At 44.7% G+C, this 25,078-nt stretch overlaps 1 protein-coding gene across 3 annotated transcripts in view; it reads left to right on the top strand.

The window, feature by feature from the left end:
* Positions 1-24,040, top strand: part of mtus1a (microtubule associated tumor suppressor 1a) — a 55,180-nt gene extending 31,140 nt beyond the window's left edge. The window contains exons 8-15 of one of the 3 annotated variants that reach the window (XM_064973379.1): positions 10,145-10,211; positions 16,961-17,175; positions 18,886-18,991; positions 19,132-19,205; positions 19,300-19,395; positions 22,662-22,778; positions 22,882-22,979; positions 23,098-24,040. In XM_064973379.1, coding sequence (XP_064829451.1) covers positions 10,145-10,211; positions 16,961-17,175; positions 18,886-18,991; positions 19,132-19,205; positions 19,300-19,395; positions 22,662-22,778; positions 22,882-22,979; positions 23,098-23,362 — 1,038 coding nt within the window. In that variant the 3' untranslated portion in view covers positions 23,363-24,040. The remainder of the gene's footprint in view (positions 1-10,144; positions 10,212-16,960; positions 17,176-18,885; positions 18,992-19,131; positions 19,206-19,299; positions 19,396-22,661; positions 22,779-22,881; positions 22,980-23,097) is intronic. The other 2 variants (XM_064973380.1, XM_064973381.1) reach the window with 2 other exon arrangements.
* The last annotated feature ends 1,038 nt before the right edge of the window (positions 24,041-25,078 follow it).

The raw sequence follows: 25,078 nt of genomic DNA, 5'->3' as shown, positions 1-25,078 counted from the left end.
CACTGTGATAAACTGCATCCAGTTTGCTGAGTAGAGTATTGGAAGGTATTTTGTAGATGACATCGCTGAAGTCAGATTGGTAGGATAGTCAGTTTTACCAGGGTAAGTTTGGCGGCGTGAGTGAAGGATGCTCTGTTGGGAAATAGAAAGCCGACTCTAGATTTGATTTTAGATTGGAGATGTTTGATATGAGTCTGGAATGAGAGTTTACAGTCTAGCCAGACACCTAGGTACTTATAGATGTCCACATATTCTAGGTCGGAACCATCCAGGGTGGTGATGCTAGTCGGGCGTGCGGGTGCAGGCAGCGAATGGTTGAAAAGCATGCATTTGGCTTTACTAGCGTTTAAGAGCAGTTGGAGGCCACGGAAGGAGTGTTGTACGGCATTGAAGCTCATTTGGAGGTTAGATAGCACAGTGTCCAAGGAAGGGCCAGAAGTATACAGAATGGTGTCATCTGCGTAGAGGTGGATCAGGGAATCGCCCGCAGCAAGAGCAACATCATTGATATACACAGAGAAAAGAGTCAGCCCGAGAATTGAACCCTGTGGCACCCCCATAGACTGCCAGAGGACCGGACAACATGCCCTCCGATTTGACACACTGAACTCTGTCTGCAAAGTAGTTTGTGAACCAGGCAAGGCAGTCATTAGAAAAACCGAGGCTACTGAGTCTGCCAATAAGAATATGGTGATTGACAGAGTCGAAAGCCTTGGCCAGGTCGATGAAGACGGCTGCACAGTACTCTTTTATCGATGGCGGTTATGATATCGTTTAGTACCTGAGGTGCACCCGTGACCGGCTCGGAAACCAGATTGCACAGCGGAGAAGGTACGGTGGGATTTGAGAAGGAGGTGCTCTTGTTCTCTATGGACTTTAGTGTCCCAGAACTCTTTGGAGTTAGAGCTACAGGAAGCACATTTCTGCTTGAAAAAGCTGGCCTTTGCTTTCCTGACTGACTGCGTGTATTGGTTCCTGACTTCCCTGAACAGTTGCATATCGCAGGGACTATTCGATGCTATTGCAGTCCGCCACAGGATGTTTTTGTGCTGGTCGAGGGCAGTCAGGTCTGGAGTAAATCAAGGGCTATATCTGTTCTTAGTTCTGCATTTTTTGAAAGGAGCATGCTTATCTAAGATGGTGAGGAAGTTACTTTTAAAGAATAACCAGGCATCCTCAACTGACGGGATTAGGTCAATATCCTTCCAGGATACCCGGGCCAGGTCAATTAGAAAGGCCTGCTCGCAGAAGTGTTTTAGGGAGCGTTTGACAGTGATTAGGGGTGGTCTGCGGACCCATAGTGGATACAGGCAGTGATCGCTGAGATCCTGATTGAAGACAGCGGAGGTGTATTTGGAGGGTCAGGATGACGTCTATGAGGGTGCCCTTGTTTACAGATTTAGGGTTGTACCTGGTGGGTTCCTTGATGATTTGTGTGAGATTGAGGGCATCTAGCTTAGATTGTAGGACTGCCAGGGTGTTAAGCATACCCCAGTTTAGGTCACTTAACAGAACAAACTCTGAAGCTAGATGGGGGGTGGGGGTGATCAATTCACAAATGGTGTGATGGGCACAGCTGGGAGCTGAGGGGGGTCGGTAGCAGGCGGCAACAGTGAGAGACTTATTTCTGGAGAGATTAATTATTAAAATTAGAAGTTCGAACTGTTTGGGTATGGACCTGGAAAGTATGACATTACTTTGCAGGCTATTACATTACATTACATTTAAGTCATTTAGCAGACGCTCTTATCCAGAGCGACTTACAAATTGGTGAATTCACCTTCTGACATCAGTGGAACAGCCACTTTACAATAGTGCATCTAAATCATTTAAGGGGGGTGAGAAGGATTGCTTTATCCTATCCTAGGTATTCCTTGAAGAGGTGGGGTTTCAGGTGTCTCCGGAAGGTGGTGATTGACTCCGCTGTCCTTGCGTCGTGAGGGAGTTTGTTCCACCATTGGGGGGCCAGAGCAGCGAACAGTTTTGACTGGGCTGAGCGGGAACTGTACTTCCTCAGTGGTAGGGAGGCGAGCAGGCCAGAGGTGGATGAACGCAGTGCCCTTGTTTGGGTGTAGGGCCTGATCAGAGCCTGGAGGTACTGCGGTGCCGTTCCCCTCACAGCTCCGTAGGCAAGCACCATGGTCTTGTAGCGGATGCGAGCTTCAACTGGAAGCCAGTGGAGAGAGCGGAGGAGCGGGGTGACGTGAGAGAACTTGGGAAGGTTGAACACCAGACGGGCTGCGGCGTTCTGGATGAGTTGTAGGGGTTTAATGGCACAGGCAGGGAGCCCAGCCAACAGCGAGTTGCAGTAATTCAGACGGGAGATGACAAGTGCCTGGATTAGGACCTGCGCCGCTTCCTGTGTGAGGCAGGGGCGTACTCTGCGGATGTTGTAGAGCATGAACCTACAGGAACGGGCCACCGCCTTGATGTTAGTTGAGAACGACAGGGTGTTGTCCAGGATCACGCCAAGGTTCTTAGCGCTCTGGGAGGAGGAAACAATGGAGTTGTCAACCGTGATGGCGAGATCATGGAACGGGCAGTCCTTCCCCGGGAGGAAGAGCAGCTCCGTCTTGCCGAGGTTCAGCTTGAGGTGGTGATCCGTCATCCACACTGATATGTCTGCCAGACATGCAGAGATGCTATCTCTGCAGTAGACTACAACTCCTCCCCCTTTTGCAGTTCTATCTTGACGGAAAATGTTATATATGGGTATGGAAATCTCAGAATTTTTGGTGGCCTTCCTAAGCCAGGATTCAGGCAAGGCAAGGACATCAGGGTTGGCGGAGTGTGCTAAAGCAGTGAGTAAAACAAACTTAGGGAGGAGGCTTGACATGCATGAAACCAAAGCCTTTTCAGTCACAGAAGTCAACAAATGAGGGTGCCTGGGGACAAGCAGGGCCTGGGTTTACCTCCACATCACCCGCGGAACAGAGGAGGAGTAGAATGAGGGTGCGGCTAAAGGCTATCAAAACTGGTCACCTCGAGCAATGGGGACAAAGAATAAAACAAGCAGATTTCTGGGCGTGGTAGAGTATATTCAGGGCATAATGTGCAGACATGGGTATGGTGGGGTGCGGGTACAGCGGAGGTAAGCCCAGGCACTGGGTGATGATAAGAGAGGTTGTATCTCTGGACATGCTGGTTGTAATGGGTGAGGTCACCGCATGTGTGGGAGGTGGAACAAAGGTATGAAGAGGTATGAAAAGTGGAACTAGGGGCTCCATTGTAAACTAAAACAATGATAACTAACCTGAACAACAGTATACAAGGCATATTGACATTTGAGAGAGACATACAGCGAGGCATAAAGTAATCGCAGGTGTTGAGAGAGCTAGCTAAAACAACAGGTGAGACAACAACAGCTAATCAGCTAACACAACAACAGTAGGTAAAATGTCGATGACTGACTAGGCAGAGAGGGTTGGATTAACTACACAGAGAGTCTGAGTTCGTGGCTGGGGCCGCCAGATAAAAAATAAATAAACAGAATGGAGTACCGTGATTAATGGACAGTCCAGCAGGCATCAGCTATGTAGCCAAGTGATCATAGTGTCCAGGGGGCAGCAGTAGATGGAACAGGGAAGCCGCCACTACGCTAGCGACACGGCGTTTAAAGTTAGTAGCAAGGGGCTAGGAGGAGTGTCTGCTCCGATAGTATACTGGGTGATGTCATTGGCATGTTTTCATTAGATTTCCAGTCCGTCTCCATAAACAGTGTAAAAACAGCCACCATCAGACCCTGCTGGGATACATAGCTTCACTATATATGCAAAAGTATGTGGACACCCCTTCAAATGAGTAGATTTGTCTATTTAAGTCACTCCTGTTGCTAACAGGTGTATAAAATCGAGCACACCGCCATGCAATCTCCATAGAGAAACATTGGCAGAGCTCAGTGACATTTAACGTGGCACCGTCATAGGATACCACATTTCCAACAAGTCAGTTTGTCAAATTTCAGCCCTGCTAGAGCTACCCCGGTCAACTAGGAGCAACGGCTCAGCTGTGAATTGGTAGGCCACACAAGCTCACAAAACAGAACTGCCTCGTGCTGAAAGGCATAGCCCGTAAAAAAACGTCTCCTCGGTTGCAACATTCACTACCGAGTTCCAAACTGCTTCTGGAAGCAACGTCAGCACAAGGACTGTTCATGGAGAGCTTCATGAAATAGGTTTCCAATGGCCGAGCAGGCTCACACAAGCCTAAGATCACCATGCATAGTGCCACCTGTAAGGTTTGGTGGAGGTGGAATAATAGTCTGGGGCTGTTTTCATGGTTCAGGCTCGGTTCCCTTAGTTCCATTGAAGGGAAATCTTAACTCTACAGCATACAATGACATCCTACGATTCTGCACTTCCAACTTTGTGGCAACAGTTTGAGGAGTCCCTTTCCTGTTTCAGCATAATGCCCCTGTGCACAAAGCCAGGTCCATACAGAAATGGTTTGTCTAGATCGGTGTGGAAGAATTGACTGACCTCAACCCCATCGAACACCTTTAGGATGAATTGGAATGCCGACTGTCAGCCAGGCCTAATCACCCAACATCAGTGCTCGACTTCACTAATGTTCTTGTGGCTGAATGGAAGCAAGTCCCCTCAGCAATGTTCCAACATCTAGTGGAAGGCCTTCCCAGAAGAGTGGAGGATATTATAGCAGCAAAGGGGGGACCAACTACCTATTAATGCCAATGATTTTGGAATGAGATGTTTGACGAGCAGGTTTCCACATACTTTTGGTCATGTCGTGCATTTCACGTAACCTTGGCCAGATTAGTGCAAACTAACTTTAGATTTGGCCTTGCTGATATGCTTCAGAAAATGTTACTAGTGCGTTGAAGTTTTTCAAATATTGAAAAACGAAAAGATTTAAAGTCCTCTACATTTATCTTATCATGCGCACACCCACACTCAACAACGACAGTGTATAAAGTGACAAGCTTCCTCAGGAGAGGACTGACCATTTGCTCTCAGCACTGTCATGTGACCTTTCAAGGCTTTCATCTTTACACTATCATTTATACTACCATATTATTTGACCTTTCACCTATACATTTCCATGTTAGACTAGAACCATAGTCTACAGTATTAGATAAAGGCAGTAGTTCACTAGAGTTACAGGGCTGTGTCCTTAAATGCACTCTTTTCCCTCTATAGTCCACTACTACTATAGGGTAGTGTACTATAAAGGGAATAGGGTACCATTTGAGAGGCTGCCACGGGTCCTTTTGAGGAAATAGCTGACTTGCCAAAGCCCCTTTGCCTCCAAATGCACGTGTTTTTCTTCCCCCTTCATTATCCCTGCTGCCTGGTTAAGGTCTTAAACACTGGGTGACTGCTGTGTTTCTCAGTGATGGTGACAGTAATTATCAACCTGCTGAGGTTGAGACTTCCCCTCTCCACTCTTCATCAATAACAACATAGTGCTGACTCCCATATCATTCACTGTCCATGAGAAACTGCACTGACACTGATCCTGGTACAGAGATTATTTCTAATCGTCACTTCCAAATGAGTTGTTATTCATTAGCAGTTTATTAGTTGTTATGCTCGCTGTTTCTTCACAGAGAAGGGAATATCAGTTACTTGGACCTGGTTCTGGCTGTTGTCAGACTGGGGTTGATACAGTGAGGTAGACGTCATGGCTGTGTCTCAAATGGCACCCTATTCCCGCCTGCATAGGGCTCTTCCCTATGGGCCCTGGTAAGAAGTATTGCACTATGTAGGGAATAGGGTGTTCCATTCGGGACTCACCCAATGTCTGTTAGGCCTTTTCTCCCGGAGGCCCCTTATCTGAGCTCAGCTCCTGATACAAACCAGACACTGTGGATGCGTCTGGGTGATCATTTACGGCATCTGTGGATGCTCATATGCCGTAAGCATTAGTGTAAAGTGGATTGTGGATGCGTGTATTCATGTTCAGCTTTCTATAGGACATTAGTGGTGTGTGGTGAATCAACCAGGGGTGTGCTGTCATTGTCTATTTTGGAGACCCTGTTTCTCTTGATTGGCAAAAATGAATCCACCCGTTGGACTTGGGATAAATGTAGCCTACATGCCTGCAATTGTCCAAAGTTGTTTTTCTAGGCAGCAGTAGCCAGTACTGGAGGTGTGTTGACAGATGTTATCCTTTGGGGAACAGTTATGTTGCTGTGGTCACTTAAAATCCAGAGAGGGAGAGTTTCAACATTTGTGGATGGAGAAATATGGACTCTGGATAAACTTGCACCATTCTTGTGAAATTATTTTTAGCTGACTCCCCCCCCCCCCCCTTAACTGTTTGAGGGACCATCTCCAGAACCCTGGCAGTACATGTCAGAACATGGCTACATTCCATTTGTTGAACGTTTAGAATGCATGTGTAGAGTGATTTAGGAAAGGGACAGAGACTGGGAGAGTTGACAGATAGAAGGGCTTTCCTTATCACCAGACTGCTGTCAAAACACTGATGAAATACATCGAGGTTAAATGCTTATTGTTCTGCTTAAGCCCTGTCAGTTAGATGAGCTCCTTGTTCCAAAAATGTCGATGATTTCAAGAGTTACTTTCCAAACACACACTACATTCTGTCTCCGTGGTATCTCCAGTCTCTAAAGTTGGACTCGGGTCCTTCTGTTTGGATGGACGGTGGACGGGCTGTGAAAGTGATTATCTGAACCGGCAGAAAAACAGCAGAGTTCCTGGTGTCTGTGATGGCGGTACAGCAGCTGTCTCAGCTCCCTCTGTCCCCCTCTCTGACACCGTGACAATCACTAGCTCCTGCACTCTCATCGGAAGTGGTAAATGGTATGGAAATGGTATCCTCATTAGAGATCTATTGTCAGGTTTCAACAGGTTCAGTATGTGGGTGTTATCAATATGTCATATTGCCTTATTTAATTATCAGTACAAGGACTCAATGGTCCAATGTCACTTTGATCTATTGGGAGTGTATGAATGGGCTGTGGGTGGCACTTGTTCTGTTGGGGAATCAGTCTGTTTCTGAACACTGTGTACAGTATTGGAATCTGTGAGCCAGTCAATAGGCTAGGAATAGGTTGGGCCTTGCCATGTCTGTGTGAGAATGTCCCAGCTGTTGACTTGATATGGTTACGAGCCACAACCAAACACTGGAAAAGGTGGTGTGTTGTTGAGTTCTGTTTCTTATCACCTGTTTAGCTGATTCCTGCCAGCACTGGACATGGATTACCGTAGTATCTGTAGAAGAAGAGACCGTGGTGGATTCAAAAGTGAATGTTAATTACTGTATGTAAAGAATATTACTATTTTAATAAGGCTGTTCGATAATAACCCTCCATTATTATTGTCCCCCACTTTCCAGACCTTTCTATGATCATTTGTCTGCCTGCCCTTCCTTCCTCTTCCTTTGTAGCTACGGATGTAGGGTCTTAATTTGAGCCAGTTTGCTACAGCAGGAAAATTATCCTGCAGCAAAAGGACATGTGAATTATTATGTGGACTATAATTAATAAACATTTTTGGGCAAATCAAGTCAACTCATACACTACAAGTTTGCAAATTCTCAGCAACAAAAGAATAATCAAATTAAGATCCTACATCTGTATGTCTTTTTCACATAACATTTCCAGACCATTAGATCTGAATGTGGATGGATTACTGGAGGTTTTATTGATCTCGCGGAGGGTCATTGTAAACCTTATGTATGATATCATTCTGGTGGAGGTCTGGGAAATGTAGACATTCAGAGACGAGGGTAGCGTGTCCTCCAAATGACATGAAGTGCTCACATACACTGAGTGTACAAAACATTAGGAACACCTTCCTAATATTGAGTCACACCATATTTTTCCCTCTGAACAGCCTAAATTCATCAGTCCATAGACTACAAGGTGTCGAAAGCATTCCACAGGGTTGCTGGCCCATGCTGACTCCAATGCTTCCCACAATTGTCAAGTTGGCTTGAAGTCCTTTGGGTGGTGGGTACACACAAGAAACTGTTGAGCATGAAAAACCCAGCAGCGTTGCAGTTCTTGACACTCAAACCGGTGCACCTGGCACCTACTACCTTACCCCGTTCAAAGGCACTTAAATAATACCGCGTTCAAAGGTACTTAAGTCTTGCCCATTCACCCTTTGAATGACACACACACACACAATCCATGTCTCAATTGTCTTGAGGCTTAAAAATCCTCCTTTTACCTGTCTCCTCCACTTCATCTACACTGTTCTGAAGTGAATTTAGCAGGTGACATCAATAAGGGATTCACCTTGTCAATCTGTCATGGAAAGAGCAGGTGCTCATAACGTTTTGTACACTCAGTGTATTTGTTCTATTAAACTGAAAAGGTGTTTGACAAATCAGACCCTCAGTAAGATTACATGTGGGGCCCACCGGAGACAGACCAATAATGATTTGTCTTTATCCTTGAAAATAGCAGATAAAGGCAAATGTATTAATTATCAGCTTTCTGTCAAACTGTCCCAATAATGATCTAGTTCATTCATTACCATCCCTCTGTCATGCTGTCCCAATGATGATACTAGTTTATTCATTACCAGCCCTCTGTCATGCTGTCCCAATGATGTCATGCTGTCCCAATGATGATACTAGTTTATTCATTACCAGCCCTCTGTCATGCTGTCCCAATGAGCATTAATCTAGCTGGCACTGAATCTACTGTATGTTAGAGGTATAGGATAGAAATGGCATAGAAATATGAAAGAAAAACAATGATTTAATGTATGGGGGGTTGTGGTAGTAATGAACCCTTCTTCTGGTGACGTCCCTTGGGAAGGTCACTGCCCAGCCAGGCCCTCTCCTGCTACTCAGTGAGGTGTTAAATGCCTCTGTCAGCCTATTGTCAGGAGGCCTTTATGTATGGATGCGTCCCAAATGGCACCCTATTTCCTATGTAGTGCATTACTTTTCACCAGGGCCCATACGGTGCACTATAAAGGGAAATGAGTGCCATTTTGGACGCACCTTATCTTATTTGCTCCACTCTGCCTTTTACCACTGCTGCCTGCTACTACCACCACCTTAAAGTGACCTCCGCTCAGCTGTGAGGAGGTTGTCCCACTCTGCAGTCTGTCGCTCTCTTAGGGAGAATATGGTAAAGCTCTCAGCACTCAGATAGCAGGACCAATGGAGTGCCGTTTTCAGTCGTGCCTCAGTCAGATGTAGTTAGAGCAGTCCTAGAGAGGAGTGTGTGTGGAGGTGGTGTCCACCTGTGCTGCTGTCATTTGTCTTGGTGTGCTGGGCCTCTGTAGCCTGGGGGAGACTCCCTGAGGCTGGACCATGGGCTGCTCAGGGAGCAGAGCGTGCCTTAGCCCTCCCTGCTCTGGAGACCGGGTAAAGGACTTCTATCTTTTGTTCTACTCTGTCTGTAATGGGGATGGGGAGCAGGGGACAGGAAATACTGCTAAGTCTGTCTCACTGACCCTTCATTAGAGGATACGATTTTTTATTTGACTTGTCTGTTCTGTGTCTATTTTTTGTGTTCTGTTATCCTTCTCTGAGGGAGATTGTTCCAGGACAGTAACAGGGCCTGTGGTCCTCAGTTGGTGCTGTGTCCGGTGGATTTGTTGAGGAGTATAAGACCGGTTAGTGGGGGATTCCCTCTGCGTCAGTTTGGGAGGAGCACTGCAGCTAGGGCAGCCTCTGTAAAGATGGGGGGGAGAGAGAGAGCGAGTAGGGGAAGTAGAAAGAGGAGAAGGCAAGGAATAGAGAATGTCAAGTAGCTGGGGGTAGAGAATGGGTGTTAGGGTTTCTGTCTCAGCTCAGTTGCATGGGGGTTGGGGGGAGGGTGCTTTGCCTGACATGTTTTTTCAATGTGTTGCATTTGTTAGCTGAGGAGCAATATAACTGTGCTATTTGGCTCAATATCCTGTTAATGAAATGAAGTTGAGATGGAGAGGTCTTGTACACTAATTAAGCTGTTACGGTCATTGGATTTATCCCAGAAGTGCTTGTCATGAATCAACAATATGCGTCTGTGTGCATCTAGAATGACCGTATAGTATTCGAAAGGATATTGAATTGAAAGCTGTTATACGAATTACATTTTTTTAGGTTCTTCTGACTGAACTGTGTGTGTGTGGGGCTCAAGCCTGTTGCAGTGTGCCAGCAAACCAAAGCCCCAAACTGTGTTTAAATGACCACTAACAGTGTGTTTGTTTCCCAGCATGATGAGGTCATTAAGCAGCGCAGGGACCTGTCCCAGGAACTGATGACCTTGAAGGGAGAGCTCGGTAAGTAAGGTCACCACAGAGACAAACCTAACCGCTTCGGGGTTAACTTTCCCCTGGGTACAGATCTAGAATCAGCTTCTCCTCCCTCAATCCTAACCTTAACCATTAGTGGGAGAAATTATACACTGACCCAAGATCAGTGTCTAGGGGACACGTCAATACTTCACTACGTTTACTTAAGCTATCACTACGGCTAACATTAAACACAGAGGGCATAATGCTACTTTGTTTTGTTTGTGCAGCTATTATTTGTCAGAGCACTTAGCACTAGGCTCAGACCCAACCCTTAGCACTAGGCTCAGACCCAACCCTTAGCACTAGGCTCAGACCCAACCCTTAGCACTAGGCTCAGACCCAACCCTTAGCACTAGGCTCAGACCCAACCCTTAGCACTAGGCTCAGACCCAAGAGCAACTCGTGGGCTTTGCCTTGACAGTGATGTGCTTTCAGCGTGTGGGGAAGAAGCTCAGAAACCATCTTTTGACTATCTTTTGGAGAAAAAAACATTGCTGCCATGACTGAGTGTAATAAGCAGCTTAAGTCTGTCACAAGCCCAAACAGTGGCAATGTCATCAGACAGTTCTTCTATTGCATGTATTCCCTTTGCCTCTTATCTGCCCTGTAATTAGATTCTCCCCCCACTTCCCTGGTTAATTTGTTCTGTCCTCCACCGAGGAGAGGATGGGACGCCCAGAACCGACGTAGTATAGAAGTGTGTCTGCTTTATTTGCCCCGGCCTCTGTTCTGAGAGTCTCTGATGCAGCATGTTCCCTTGAGGGTTCTTTAGGTTGGTGTCTGGCCCCCATAGGGGCCGTTAGCAGCGAATTTAGTTGTTTTTCTATAAAGAAACATTATTTTTTTTTTTGTCAACCTGAAGGGGAAAAAACTGTGGAGAAATCCAAAACCTGGAACAACTAAACTGAGCTCTGAATTGGTCCGATGTTCCAGTGCTCTGTGTGTTCCTGTCTGGGGAGACTGAGGTGATCATGACGTCATGCTAAACCTTGCAGGCAGACCAACGAGCCAAACTCCCCATACCCGTGGGCACTATTGTGGTTTGGAAAGTTAGGATTATTGAGATGAATCAAATGTGTATAATGTACTTGTTGTTCTCTGTAAATATTTTATTGCGCTTCACAGCAATCTTTTTTTGCGTTTCCATGTGAACTTTTTATTTCTCATCTTTTTGTGTCCTCAACAGTTTGCAGCCCTGTAAGTCTCTATCTGTTCTGTCCTGTGGGGCTGCAAGGGTCTGACTGGGGAATAGTGTGGCTCCACCCCTCCCTCATGTTGGTGGTCAGACAACGTACCTCAGCCTTGGGACCAGCACATGACTCCCCTTCCCATTAAGCCCAGTGTATCAGCTTCTAATAGATAAGACCCCCAGACAGTTCTACAGACAGACCCACTGGGGTTGTTGGTACATGGTAGTACTGTACAGGGGGAGGGGAGGAAGGCAAAGACCACAAGGCATTTATCCTGAGCCCAACACTTGCCGTCAGTGATTCCATCCCAAATGGCACCCTATTTCCTATATAGTGCACTACTTTTGACTAGAGCCCTGTATAGGCCCTGGGAATAGAGTATACTTTACCCCATCCCTCAGACAGTATTCTGCATAGCCAGTATGGGCTTGCTCCCCCCAATGATGTCACCACTCCACTCACAGCAGCTGGCTAATTATAGTGTACTGCATTGTCTGTTTGGGCCACCTCCAGTTTCATGACATGACATACTATCCTTTCATATTAACTCTTCACCAATATAAATTACAAGTGCTTCATATTTTTTTTTCCTGCCTCACCACCTAGTATCTGGAATTGGGGCACATTCAAAGCCATCACCCTGACAAGAATCCAAGACCAGTAACTTTTAGATATGGCTTTTACAGTGTGTTTTAGTGTGATGAATTTAGCCTGGCTCCTATGACCATATTCCCTGTTATACTTCATGCCTGTGGAGTGCAGGGCTCAACCTGATGTGTTTGTTTGGGCTCTGTCCCTGTAGGTCTGGGGTTCTATTTCTTCTCACTCCCACACTTTTGATATGATGCTATATATTACACTTAGACATTTTTATCATTTTAAAATATTTAACGCACCTGTTGGAAAGAGTCAAAGTAAATGGATACTATATAAATATTTGATGTGCCATTTGTTACTTTTTTTTACACAAAATAGTTGCCTCAGAGTATTGCTTCATTACCATAACTCTGAACAAAATGAACAATTATAATGGTAAGTCAACATTTTACGTCAAATCACAAAAGAACTGCGAAGTGAAAGTGGAGAACAAGGATATGACATGAAGAGTATCATATCTCCACCTCCAAGAAATGTCACTTTGAATATTGCTTATACTGCGTCATTACCGCAACATCAGTAAAACAAAAAACAACATTTCTTACATTTTAGGCATTTAGCAGACGCTCTAATCCAAAGCGATTTAGAGTAGTGAGTGCATTCATTTTCATATTTTTTTTCCAAACTGGTCCCCCATGGGAATCAAACCAACAACATTGGCTTTGCAAGCGCCGTGCTCTACCAACTGAGCAAATTCATCTAGATTGTCCTCTATTTGAAATGATATATCTCATTATGTTGTGGTTGGAATTAACAAATGATGGCTGATTCTACTAACCAAGTAAACCTTGTGGCCTGGCAGTGAAATCCCAAAATGTTGCCAATTGCCATAACCACAACAAAATGTTATTACCAGAAGTAGCTTATTTTTCAAGGGAATACCCCAGCTTAATACTGCTTATCAAATGATATTTGACTTTCTTTATAGCAATCAATGATAATCCATTTCCAACCACTTATTTTTAACTAGTCCAATTTACTATTACCGCCACAATGTACACATACAGTTGAAGTCGGAAGTTTATATACACTTAGGTTGGAGTCATTAAAACCCGTTTTTCAACCACTCCACAAATGTCTTGTTGACAAACTATAGTTTTGGCAAGTCGGTTAGGACATCTACTTTGCTTAACACAAGTAATTTTTCAACAATTATTTACAGACCGATTATTTCACTTATAAATGATTTATATCACAATTCCAGTGGGTCAGAAGTTTACATACACTAAGTTGACTGTGCCTCTAAACAGCTTGGAAAATTCCAGAAAATGTCATGGCTTTTGAACTTTCTGATAGGCTAATTGACGTCATTTGAGTCAATTGGAGGTGTACCTGTGGATGTATTTCAAGGCCTATCTTCAAACAGTGACTCTTTGCTTGACATCATGGGAAAATCAAAAGAAATCAGACAAGACCTCAGAAAAAAAATATTGTAGACCTCCACAAGTCTGGTTCATCCTTGGGAGCAATTTCCAAATGCCTGAAGTACGCAAGTACAAACACCATGGGACCACGCAGCCGTCATACCGCTCAGGAAGGAGACACGTTCTGTCTCCAAGAGATTAACGTACTTTGGTGCGAAAAGTGCAAATCAAACCCAGAACAACAGCAAAGGACCTTGTGATGATGCTGGAGGAAACAGGTACAAAAGTATCTATATCCACAGTAAAACGAGTCCTATATCAACATAACTTGAAAGGCCTCTCAGCAAGGAAGAAGCCACTGCTCCAAAACCTCCATAAAAAAGGCAGACTATGGCTTGCAACTGCACATAGGGACAAAGATCGTACTTTATGGAGAAATGTCCTCTGGTCTGATGAAACAAAAATAGAACTGTTTGGCCATAATGACCATCATTATGTTTGGAGGAAAAAGGGGGAGGCTTCCAAGCTGAAGAACACCATCCCAACCGTGAAGCACGGGGGTGGCAGCATCATGTTGTGGGGGTGCTTTGTTGCAGGAGGGCTGGTGCACTTCACAAAATAGATGGAATTGACCCCAAGCATACTTCCAAAGTTGGGTCAAAATGGCTTAAGTAACAAAGTCAAGGTATTGGAGTGGCCATCACAAAGCCCTGACCTCATTCATATAGAAAATGTATGGGCAGAACTGAGAAAGCGTGTGTGAGCAAGGAGGCCTACAAGCCTGACTCAGTTACACCAGCTCTGTCAGGAGGAATGGGCCAAAATTCACCCAACTTATTGTGGGAAGCTTGTGGAAGGCTATCCGGAACGTTTGACCCAAGTTATACAATTTAAATGCAATGCTACCAAATACTAATTGACTGTATGTAAACCTCTGACCCACTGGGAATGTGATGAAAGAAATAAAAGCTGAAATAAGTCATTCGCTCTACTATTATTCTGACATTTCACATTCTTAAAATAAAGTGGTGTTCCTAACTGGCCTAAGACAGGGAGTTTTTACTAGGATTAAATGTCAGGAATTGTGAAAAACTGAGTTAATGTATTTGGCTAAGCTGTATGTAAACTTCTGACTTCAATTGTACTTCAAGTGTAACGCACTTGTTCCCAATATACTGTAACTACTGGAAAAAGGATAAACATATAACAATTTCAACTATAAATTGCATTGTTGATGGTAGCCTCCATGCAGGTATACAATCACAGCAAGTGCAGGCCAGTATTTATGGTTTAAGGAATTTAAATAATTATGTCTTTATGTGGCAGTATCCTATAGACGGATAAACCAACTATTCCAAAACCCATTCTGTTTTAAACTAAAATTGAATGCTAAAGATGTTTTGTGAAAATCGAGAAATCTAATTTTGTGTGATTTTAAAAATGCCAACGGTGCCCATAGTTGCAGAATCACCAGAGCCAGTTCCCTGGCTCCCAGGGTGATATACCATCTATGGAACAAACACAGCCTCACTTGTCAGGGTCCCCTATCCTAGACATGTCTTTTCTGTACTGTAGGTTGGTTCTTTACATTTTATTTATGTTTGTCTCATTGGGTAGAAACCTTCTGCTTGGCATTTTTGCCTGAGACATAGTTCTTGATGGACGACATGGCTGACTGGTACACATGATCAAGAACCTCAAATTCCCCTTTGTCCTGAAACGTTCACTTCCCCAATCCTTTTAACGTGTGAATCCCATCTAATCACTGTAGTGAACATGTATTGTTTTATGAAGGTTGCCATAGAGCTCCTATTGTAAATCTAGGAAGGTTGCCACCATTAAACATATTGCATAAGAAGATTCACATTGACACGTGCCTGCAGAAGAGCACCAAGCATAGAATTAGAATGATTTCTATTGCACCAACAGCTGGAAGTAGCCTTTAATACCCATCCATCCCTGCCCACTTGTAAATCGAGAGCTATTGAGCTATTATGTTCATACTGGTAGGATTGTGTGTCGAATCAACCTCCATATGTATGTCACCTGCTACACATAGAGACAGTAGATACTACCCTGTTGTACACAGCTGCCACTCTTATGTCATCACCAGCCAAAGTAAATCCTCACAGGCTGGCAAGGCCAACTGCTGGGCATCACACTGGCACTGGCATCTGTTCTGTCTATACCAGGAATGTGGCACAGCACGCAAGGGCCCACCAGAGCCATGTGTCTGTTGCTTAGTTTATATTAGTGTCTCCCAACTCCAGTCCTCCAGTACCCCCAACAGCATGTACATTGTTAGACAATAGAAACAGCAGCATGTCCATGTTCAAACTGTAAAGCTGGTGTACTGTTCTACTGTAGCAGACATATGTTGCAAGTAGGACAGAAGTGAGTCAATATTAAAAAAATACCAAGTACATGACACTGATTTCAGACAATTGTGAAAATGTGTTTTTGATAACTCATGGGTATGTCTTTGTACTGCCAATAAGGCAGTGTGCTCTGTAGTCTGCCAGAGGCGGGCACTGGGTAAGACAGTGTGCTCTGTAGTCTGCCAGAGGCGGGCACTGGGTAAGACAGTGTGCTCTGTAGTCTGCCAGAGGCGGGCACTGGGTAAGACAGTGTGCTCTGTAGTCTGCCAGAGGCGGGCACTGGGTAAGAGTCTGGGTAAGACGGTGTGCGGGCACTGGGTAAGACGGTGTGCTCTGTAGTCTGCCAGAGGCGGGCACTGGGTAAGACGGTGTGCTCTGTAGTCTGCCAGAGGCGGGCACTGGGTAAGACGGTGTGCTCTGTAGTCTGCCAGAGGCGGGCACTGGGTAAGCAGTGTGTGTCAGAGGCGGGCACTGGGTAAGTGCCAGAGGCGGGCACTGGTCTGACAGGCGGGCACTGTAAGACAGTGTGGTGCCAGAGGCGGGCACTGGGTAAGACGGTGTGCTCTGTAGTCTGCCAGAGGCGGGCACTGTAGTCTGCCAGAGGCGGGCACTGGGTAAGACAGTGTGCTCTGTAGTCTGCCAGAGGCGGGCACTGGGCTATCTTCTTTTTATATATATATATATAAGAGCCCTATATATAATTTTATTTTTTTTATAAATGTGTTTGCCTTTCCAAAGCTGAATGTCATAACATGAGCCTCGAGTTTTGCTGAACAGGTTTTCCCAAAGATTTTACTTGTCTCTTATTTCCCTTTTCTCAGAACTGACCATTTCTGATGTCCTTACCGTCATTGACATTTTTATTTATTTAATCTTTAAATAAACATCCATGAAATGTCACATTGAAAAAAGGAGGAAAAAAAATCCAATATGCACAACTGAGATTGCAGGCACACGTGACTTTGGGATTCTCAGTGCTGAACCCACTAGCCTTCTCGGCCCCTTTGTTAGACTGTTAGATTGTTTGTTTATCTAATGCTGTTCTTCTTTGCTAAGATATGAGACACATATTTCCCGTTAGAAAATACAGTTCCACAAAACAAAATGATTTCCCCTCTGCTGTGGATCCTACTGGCACTCTGCAGTGAACTCTGCCCGCTCGTGTGAGTTGTTGGAGCGGGAGAAGGATGAGGTGTGTGGGGCATTGGAGGGCGTGCTCCAGACGATGCAGGAGCAGCACCACACAGAGCTGGCCCAGCTGGAGGAGAGGCTCAGGGTGTTCTACCAGGCCGAGTGGGACAAGATCCACCTGACCTACCAGGGGCAGGCAGACCGGTGCAAGGCCCTCATGGAGCAGCAGGTACATTAAAGCTACTGCATGCATCCCTAATGGAACCTTATACCCTATATAGTGCACTACTTTTTTACCAGAGCCCTATGAGATTTGGTCAAAAGTAGTGCACTACAAAGGAATTGGGGTGCCATTTGGGACGTAGAAAGAGTGCCAATAGGCTAAACGTGGTTCTCTTCCTCCTTTTTACTGTAGAAGTCTGTTTATTTCAGATCAGTAATAATGTAGAAGGGCTTGAGAGGATTGGAATGCACCCACAGTGTCAAGTCTTAATACAACTACACATGACACCCCAGTCTCCCAGGGCTCAGTCCTTTGTCTGTCTATCTGACAATGAGACAATTGTTTAGAGATTTGTTCATTCCTGACATGCACAATATCCATCAGTGTCCTTTGCAGTCATTCTGTTGAGTCATTCAGAGCGTACTACTCAGCTCGATTCATTTCAAGGAAAATTGGTCACTGCAGAAAGTAGTCCACAAATCAGACCTGGGGCCATCTGTCGGTATACTGTCAGCGTGGAGCTGGTTTCATCCTAATGCTGAAGGTTGCTCTACTGATACTGACTGCACCCCACATTACACACTGTTCCCTTTTATAGTGCGCTCATTTTGACCAAAGCCCTATGGACCCTAGTCAAAGTTGTGTACTTTAAAGGGAATAGTGTGCCATTTGGGGATGCATACCGTCTTACGCAAACTGACTCACTGAATAAAATTGAAATTCTATCCGTTTGGAATAAGTGTTTTTCGCAGTCTGTACTGTGTTGGTTTATTTGATCTTAATTAGTTTAAAGGCCTAAAGGCTTTACATGATCTATCCGTTACTATTGATGTGGTGATTCATAATGCACCTGTTAAAGGGATACTTCGAGATTTTGGCAGTTAAGCCCTTTATCTGCTTCCCCAGAGTCGGGTGAACTCATGGATACCATTTTTAGGTCTCTGCATCCAGTATGAAGGAAGTTAAGAGCGTTTCATAAGCCAGCGTGAACTAGCGTTAGCTCAATGACTAAGTCTATGGTAAATACTAGCATGCTAGCAGTTACCATAGACTTACATTGTACTAGTTGACAATTGCATTAATGCTAGTTAGCAACTTCCTTAAAACTGCAAGCAGGCCTCCCGGGTGGCGCAGTGGTTAAGGGCGCTGTACTGCAGCGCCAGCTGTGCCATCAGAGACTCTGGGTTCGCGCCCAGGCTCTGTCGTAACCGACCGCGACCGGGAGGTCCGTGGGGCGACGCACAATTGGCCTAGCGTCGTCCAGGTTAGGTTGGTCGGTAGGATGTCCTTGTCTCATCGCGCACCAGCGACTCCTGTGGCGGGACGGGCACAGTGCGCGCTAACCAATGTTGCCAGGTACACGGTGTTTCCTCCGGCACATTGGTGCGGCTGGCTTCCGGGTTGGATGTGCGCTGTGTTAAGCAGTGCGGCTGGTTGGGTTGTGTATCGGAGGACGCATGACTTTCAACCTTCGTCTCTCCTGAGCCCATATGGGAGTTGTAGCGATGAGACAAGATAGTAGCGACTACAACAATTGGACACTACGAAATTAAGGAGAAAAAGGGGTAAAAAAAAAACAAAAAACTGCAAGCAGACACACATGGTATCCATGAGTTAATTTGCCTCTGGGGAAATAGATGGTGGTAATAGCTTTTTATACGTTGCTTTTTTTTGATTATGAATGTTCCTAAAACCATGTTCCTTCTCTTTTTGAAGATGACTGAGTTGAGAGCCAGCCATAAGGCTGTGACGTTAGAGCTGGAGGCCAGCAACTCTGAACAGATCCAAGTGGTTAAACAGCAGTATGAAGAATCTCTAAAAGGTACATTCATGTACACCGTTTAAAAAATAAAAAATCTTAAGTTACTGCAAGGTAGAAATCATCAAAGCACGTGTTAGTCAAAATCAGTTTAAAAAAGACTGTCTTGCAATATAATTCTGTTAAACTGATCTCTCTCAAAGAGTTCCGGCAAGCTCATGAGCGGGAGCTGCAGACATTGGACAAAAAACTGAAGGAGGCTGAAGCCACTTTATCTGTAAGCTTCAGCTTCACATATCAAAATATATTCCAAGTTATTTTGTCTCATGAGAGGTTAGGTGACCGTGTCCTCATGATGTGATGTTCCTCAGGTCCAGATTCAGGAGCTCATCGAGGAGAACACGACCCTGAACCACAGGATAAAGGCAGAGGAGGACCAGAGGAGGGAGCTGGCTGAGAGAAGTCAGGTACTGCCAACACGCCACACCCCTCACATTCACTCTTATCTTACGGCCCACTCCAATAACGTTCCAAGATGAGTGTTCTTGACAATAGGGCAGTGCTGTTGCCCATCTCCCTCCATAATATAATGATGATGTGTCAGATATGCCATTCAGCAGACACCTTTGTCCAAAGCAACGTACAGTCATGCATGCACATTTTACGTATGGGTGGCCCTGGTAATTGAACCCACAATACCAACTGAGGCATACAGGACCTCCAGTGTGTATATATATCGATAGTTTTCTATTTTTGTCTTTATTTCCTATATAGTGCACTCCTTCCAACCGGCGCCTCTGGTCAAAGCAGTGCATTATAAAGTGAATAGGGTGCCATTTCTGACACCACCCAAGAGTGCGTTAAGGTTAGGCTGCTGTCGGTCATAATCAGTATTGAGTGGGTGACCTTTTCTTCTCAGCATTCTAACAATGCACATGAGGGGATTGAGATAAAGACCTCTGTACTACCCTTCCAGCAACACTGATAGACTAGAAATAGTCTGACAATAACTGCTAGCACCAACCCAGTGGTCCACTGCCTGCTTGGGGCTGTGGGAGTCATGCTGTATAGTTAAAACACCACACGGTGTATAGTTTTACAACCTAGAATGACTTTAATTCTCACCTGCTATGTGATTGAAGGCATTGACTATGTTTGAATAAGGCTGTTGTGGTGAAAGTATTACCGCCACACCGGCAGTCATGACCGAGTCATGGTAATCTCCTCTTATGCAGTCTGGACATGCATTAGTAGTACCCAACTCGCTAACGATCATCACGTTGCTATTGGCCTGGTACTCAGGGCTCTATTGTCCCTCTAACTACTATGACATCAATGCAAATACAAATGAAAATCACATCAAACACGTATCCAAACAGTTTCATGCTTTTAAAACTCACCTCACTGTGATTGATCAATTTGAAGAAAGAAGTTCAACAACAGGTTAAACAGTGTAAAACATGGTTGTTGTGGATGTTGTTTCAAAGCCTAATACAGCTAAATAGACAGCACTTTATACGGTGATGATTCATTCAAAACATTTATATGCAAAAAAATGTAATAATGATTGTGCCGTTTATATACTGAACAAATAAAAAAACACAACATTTAAAGTGTTGGTCCCAGAAATGTTCCTTAAGCACAAAAAGCTTATTTCTCTAGAATTTTGTGCACAAATGTGTTTACATCCCTGTTAGTGAGCATTTCTACTTTGCCAAGATAATCCGTCCACCTGACAGGTGTGGCAAATCAAGAAGCTGATGAAACAGCATGATCATTACACAGGTGTACCTTGTGCTGGGGGGGGGCAATAAAAGGCCACTCTAAAATGTGCCGTTTTGTCACGTAACACAATGCCAAGTTTTGAGGGAGTGTGCCATTGGCATGCTGACTGCAGGAAGGTCCACCGGAGCTGTTAGCTGACAATTTTAATGTTAATTTCTCTACCGTAAGCAGCCTCAGGTTTTTTTTTAGAGAATTTGGCAGTAAGTCCAACCGGCCTCACAACGTGTAACCACGCCAGCCCAGGACCTCTACATCCGGCTTCTTCACCTGTGGTATCATCTGAGACCAGCCACCTTGGACATCTGATGAAACTGAGGAGTATTTCTTTCTGTAATAAAGCCCTTTTGTGTGTTGGGGGGGGGGGGGATGCATTCTGATTGGCTGGGTCAGCTCCCGAGGGGGTGGGCCTGGCACCCAAGGGGGTGTGCCTATGCTCTCCCAGGCCCACCCATGGCTGCGCCCTTAACCAGTCATGTGAAATCTATAGATTAGGGCCTAACGAATTTATTTCAGTTGACTGTTTTCCTTACATCAGCTGTAACTCAGTAAAATAATTGACTTTGTTGCATGTTTATTTTTGTTCCATATACAATACATAGCCTACTGCATATTACACACAGCAGAAAAACATTAAAAAACTGATTCAAGATGTCTTTGGCACATAATTGGCCTAGCCTATGCTCCAAAAATGGTTACAAATTAGTGATCGCCTTTGAGTGTGGACTGTATTATTATGCATACTGGATGGACCTTATGCTATTCTCCCAATGTTCTATTCATGAGTCTGGGAGAGAACTTATGGGCCTAGGCGATGCTGTTGGTTTATTGTGCAGGACGACTTAGCGTTAGCTAATACATTTACATTACATTTAAGTCATTTAGCAGACGCTCTTATCCAGAGCGACTTACAAATTGGTTAGTTATAGTGAATTTGTATTTGATTTTTTATTAGCTTAGTATAGAGCTTTTTCTTTGTATATAATGAATAGGCTGACATTACCTTTAGCTACAGAATATCTCACCACTGTGCATTTCCATCTCTTTCTCTCTCCTTCATTCCTTACTCCAGCGCGCAGAGTGGCTGTCAACAGTTTAATGAAAATATTTAATTTTCCTGAACAGATTTAACTTTGTTTCACAAAATGAAGCACTGGGTAGCTGCAGGAACAGCGTTGGAGAGCCCATGGCATACAGAGTTTGGGTGGAATATCACCTGTCGCGCAGTGAGGCTGCATGCTCCTTAAACAGTGATTGATGCTTGGAGTGAAATAACTGTAGTAGCCTTTCCTGCATAATAACTGAACACTGGAAATCAGTCTCCATTCGCTATATAACGGGATACTTTTGAACCCTGCCCCTGTTCCTGACCATTTGATGGTGTATATTCAATTGATTTCTCAAATCCTGCGCACCTGCTCCAGAATGGGAAAAATATCAATTGAATTATATAATGTTTCATTAAACCTGCCTAAAATACATAATGGATGTATTGTGATGGTGTATACAGTTTATTAGACTTTTTTTTTTAAATATCGATGTTCCAAAGGCGTGCATCAGTGGCATGTATGCGACTTGTACAAGTGGAGGCCTGGAGATGCTAAACATGTTCATTTTAATTAACGGTCAATGTCATGACCGCCACAGCCCTATGTGTGGCATGTATGTGTTGCTAGGGCTTACACAGTGGAGTGTTTTTGTCACCTAGGTATGTTACCCTCTGTTGATTTGTCCATGGATTTAGGGTTGAATGAGTTATGGGAAGAGGTTAGCCTCATCTGGAATTATCACACTCATTCAGACCACCCTGTTCCAGAAGGACTCCCTGTATTTGGAGCAGGGGCTGGAGAGCCTCAAGGTTGTGCTGGATATCAAGAACAAACAGCTGCACCAACAGGACCACAAACTGATGCAGAACAGTTTTACTCACCCTCTTTTTGTGCTGTTCCAGAAGGACTCCCACACCCTGTATCTGGAACAGGAACTGGAGAGCCTCAAGGTTGTGCTGGATATCAAGAACAAACAGCTGCACCAACAGGACCACAAACTGATGCAGATGGCCAAAATGGTGAGCACCATAGATACCACACCCACTCACTGTTAATGACATATAGTTCAGACATACATTTTAAGACCGACGCTTTTTTGATTTAGTTTTGGATTTTTTGTAGACGGAGAAAAGTGTTAAGCTGGACGAATGCCTTAAAAAAGTCCAGCAGGAGAATGAGGATCTGAAAGCCCGCATGGACAGACATGCTGCTCTGTCGAGGTAAAACGACCTTACTTACTCCTGTAGTCTTAAGGCAGCCTGGGAATGGGTGTCTATGGGCTTCTATGTATCTCTGTGTTTTTTGCTCTCTAACTCCTGTCTTGACACCGCTTTCCAGACAACTGTCCACAGAGCAGGCGGTGCTGCAGGAGTCTCTCCACAAGGAATCAAAGGTGAACAAGCGTCTGTCTATGGAGAATGAGGAGCTCATCTGGAAGCTGCACAATGGGGACCCAAGCAGCCCCCACAAGCTGTCCCCCACCTCCCCCTCCCACCATTCCCTCGGCCTCCAATCACCTCGCAGCTCTGCCGTCTTCACCAGCCCCATCCAATCACCTCGCAGCTCTGCCGTCTTCTCCAGCCCTCCAGTCTCACCCAGATAACAGCAGCACACCGCTTCCAGGAAGCAGACTCTTTCTCTCCTCTGATTGGACTGGGTCCATGAAGCAGCCTCTCTTGCTCCTTTCTGTTTGGACCGAGTCAACCCTCCATACTTAAGAGCTATATTAGCTGACCGGGATTGCCGCATGTCATCCAGAGATGGCTACAATATCCCTGAATGGCTCTACTTTCTGTTGACACTTACTACAGATCAATGACTCTATGAGAAAAGACTGTTGCACAGAAGCACTTACTGAGTGAGACCGCCTCTTGTTCTTTCTGCCTTGTCTGATTATTATAGGACATCAGCCATAGGGTTAGCGTTATTATAGGACATCAGCCAGAGGGTTAGGGTTATTATAGGACATCAGCCATAGGGTTAGCGTTATTATAGGACATCAGCCAGAGGGTTAGGGTTATTATAGGACATCAGCCAGAGGGTTAGGGTTATTATAGGACATCAGCCAGAGGGTTAGGGTTATTATAGGACATCAGCCAGAGGGTTAGGGTTATTATAGGACATCAGCCAGAGGGTTAGGGTTATTATAGGACATCAGCCAGAGGGTTAGGGTTATTATAGGACATCAGCCAGAGGGTTAGGGTTATTATAGGACATCAGCCAGAGGGTTAGGGTTATTATAGGACATCAGCCAGAGGGTTAGGGTTATTATAGGACATCAGCCAGAGGGAGGGTAGGACATAGGGTTAGGGTTATTATAGGACATCAGCCAGAGGGTTAGGGTTATTATAGGACATCAGCCAGAGGGTTAGGGTTATTATAGGACATAGGGTTATTATAGGACATCAGCCAGAGGGTTAAGGTTATTATAGGACATCAGCCAGAGGGTTAGGGTTATTATAGGACATCAGCCAGAGGGTTAGGGTTATTATAGGACATCAGCCAGAGGGTTAGGGTTATTATAGGACATCAGCCAGAGGGTTAGGGTTATTATAGGACATCAGCCAGAGGGTTAGGGTTATTATAGGACATCAGCCAGAGGGTTAGGGTTATTATAGGACATCAGCCAGAGGGTTAGGGTTATTATAGGACATCAGCCAGAGGGTTAGGGTTATTATAGGACATCAGCCAGAGGGTTATTATAGGACATCTCAGGACTATATAATGAGACGATTTTTGTTACTCTTTCTCGTGGTCAGCAAAAGCGTGTTGCTGGTTTTCCCTCTGAAGACACACCAGTGCTATGGGAAGGAGTGCTGTGGTGCCGTTGGCCAAAGGCAGACCTGTGTGTTGACTGACTGGGAATATGCTCTGCTCCTGTCTGTCATAATATTGCTATGAGAATCAGCACGGCTAGGAATCCAAAAATAACATTGAATCTCCTCCTTTGATTTGGAAATCAAACATGAATCCTGTAATCTGTATATTAATTGATGAAAATTAGGTAAACATAAACCCTTGTACAACACATACTACTCAATAACATTGTGTTCACTCCTCATAGATCATTCATGAATGCTTTCACTGCAGGAACTTCGCTTTCAGTGATGCATGCACCACATGCTACATGCAAATGTCTTCATAAACTGGATATTAGCAATCATTTCCTGTGTTTTTAAAAGGTTAATGGCGTTTCCATGGTAATTAATGGCCGTCCTGCGCTTCCGAACTGTACTTTTGTTTTCCTGTTATTACCCGTCTACCGGTTATATAGACTTCTAACTGTTCAGTTCTACCGGTTATATAGACCTCTAACTGT

The sequence above is a fragment of the Oncorhynchus masou genome, chromosome 9 (genome assembly GCF_036934945.1).
Source record: "Oncorhynchus masou masou isolate Uvic2021 chromosome 9, UVic_Omas_1.1, whole genome shotgun sequence".
Classification (NCBI taxonomy): Eukaryota; Metazoa; Chordata; class Actinopteri; order Salmoniformes; family Salmonidae; genus Oncorhynchus; species Oncorhynchus masou.
Note: the sequence above shows the minus strand (reverse complement) of the source record. Positions and strands in the feature narration are given on the sequence as shown.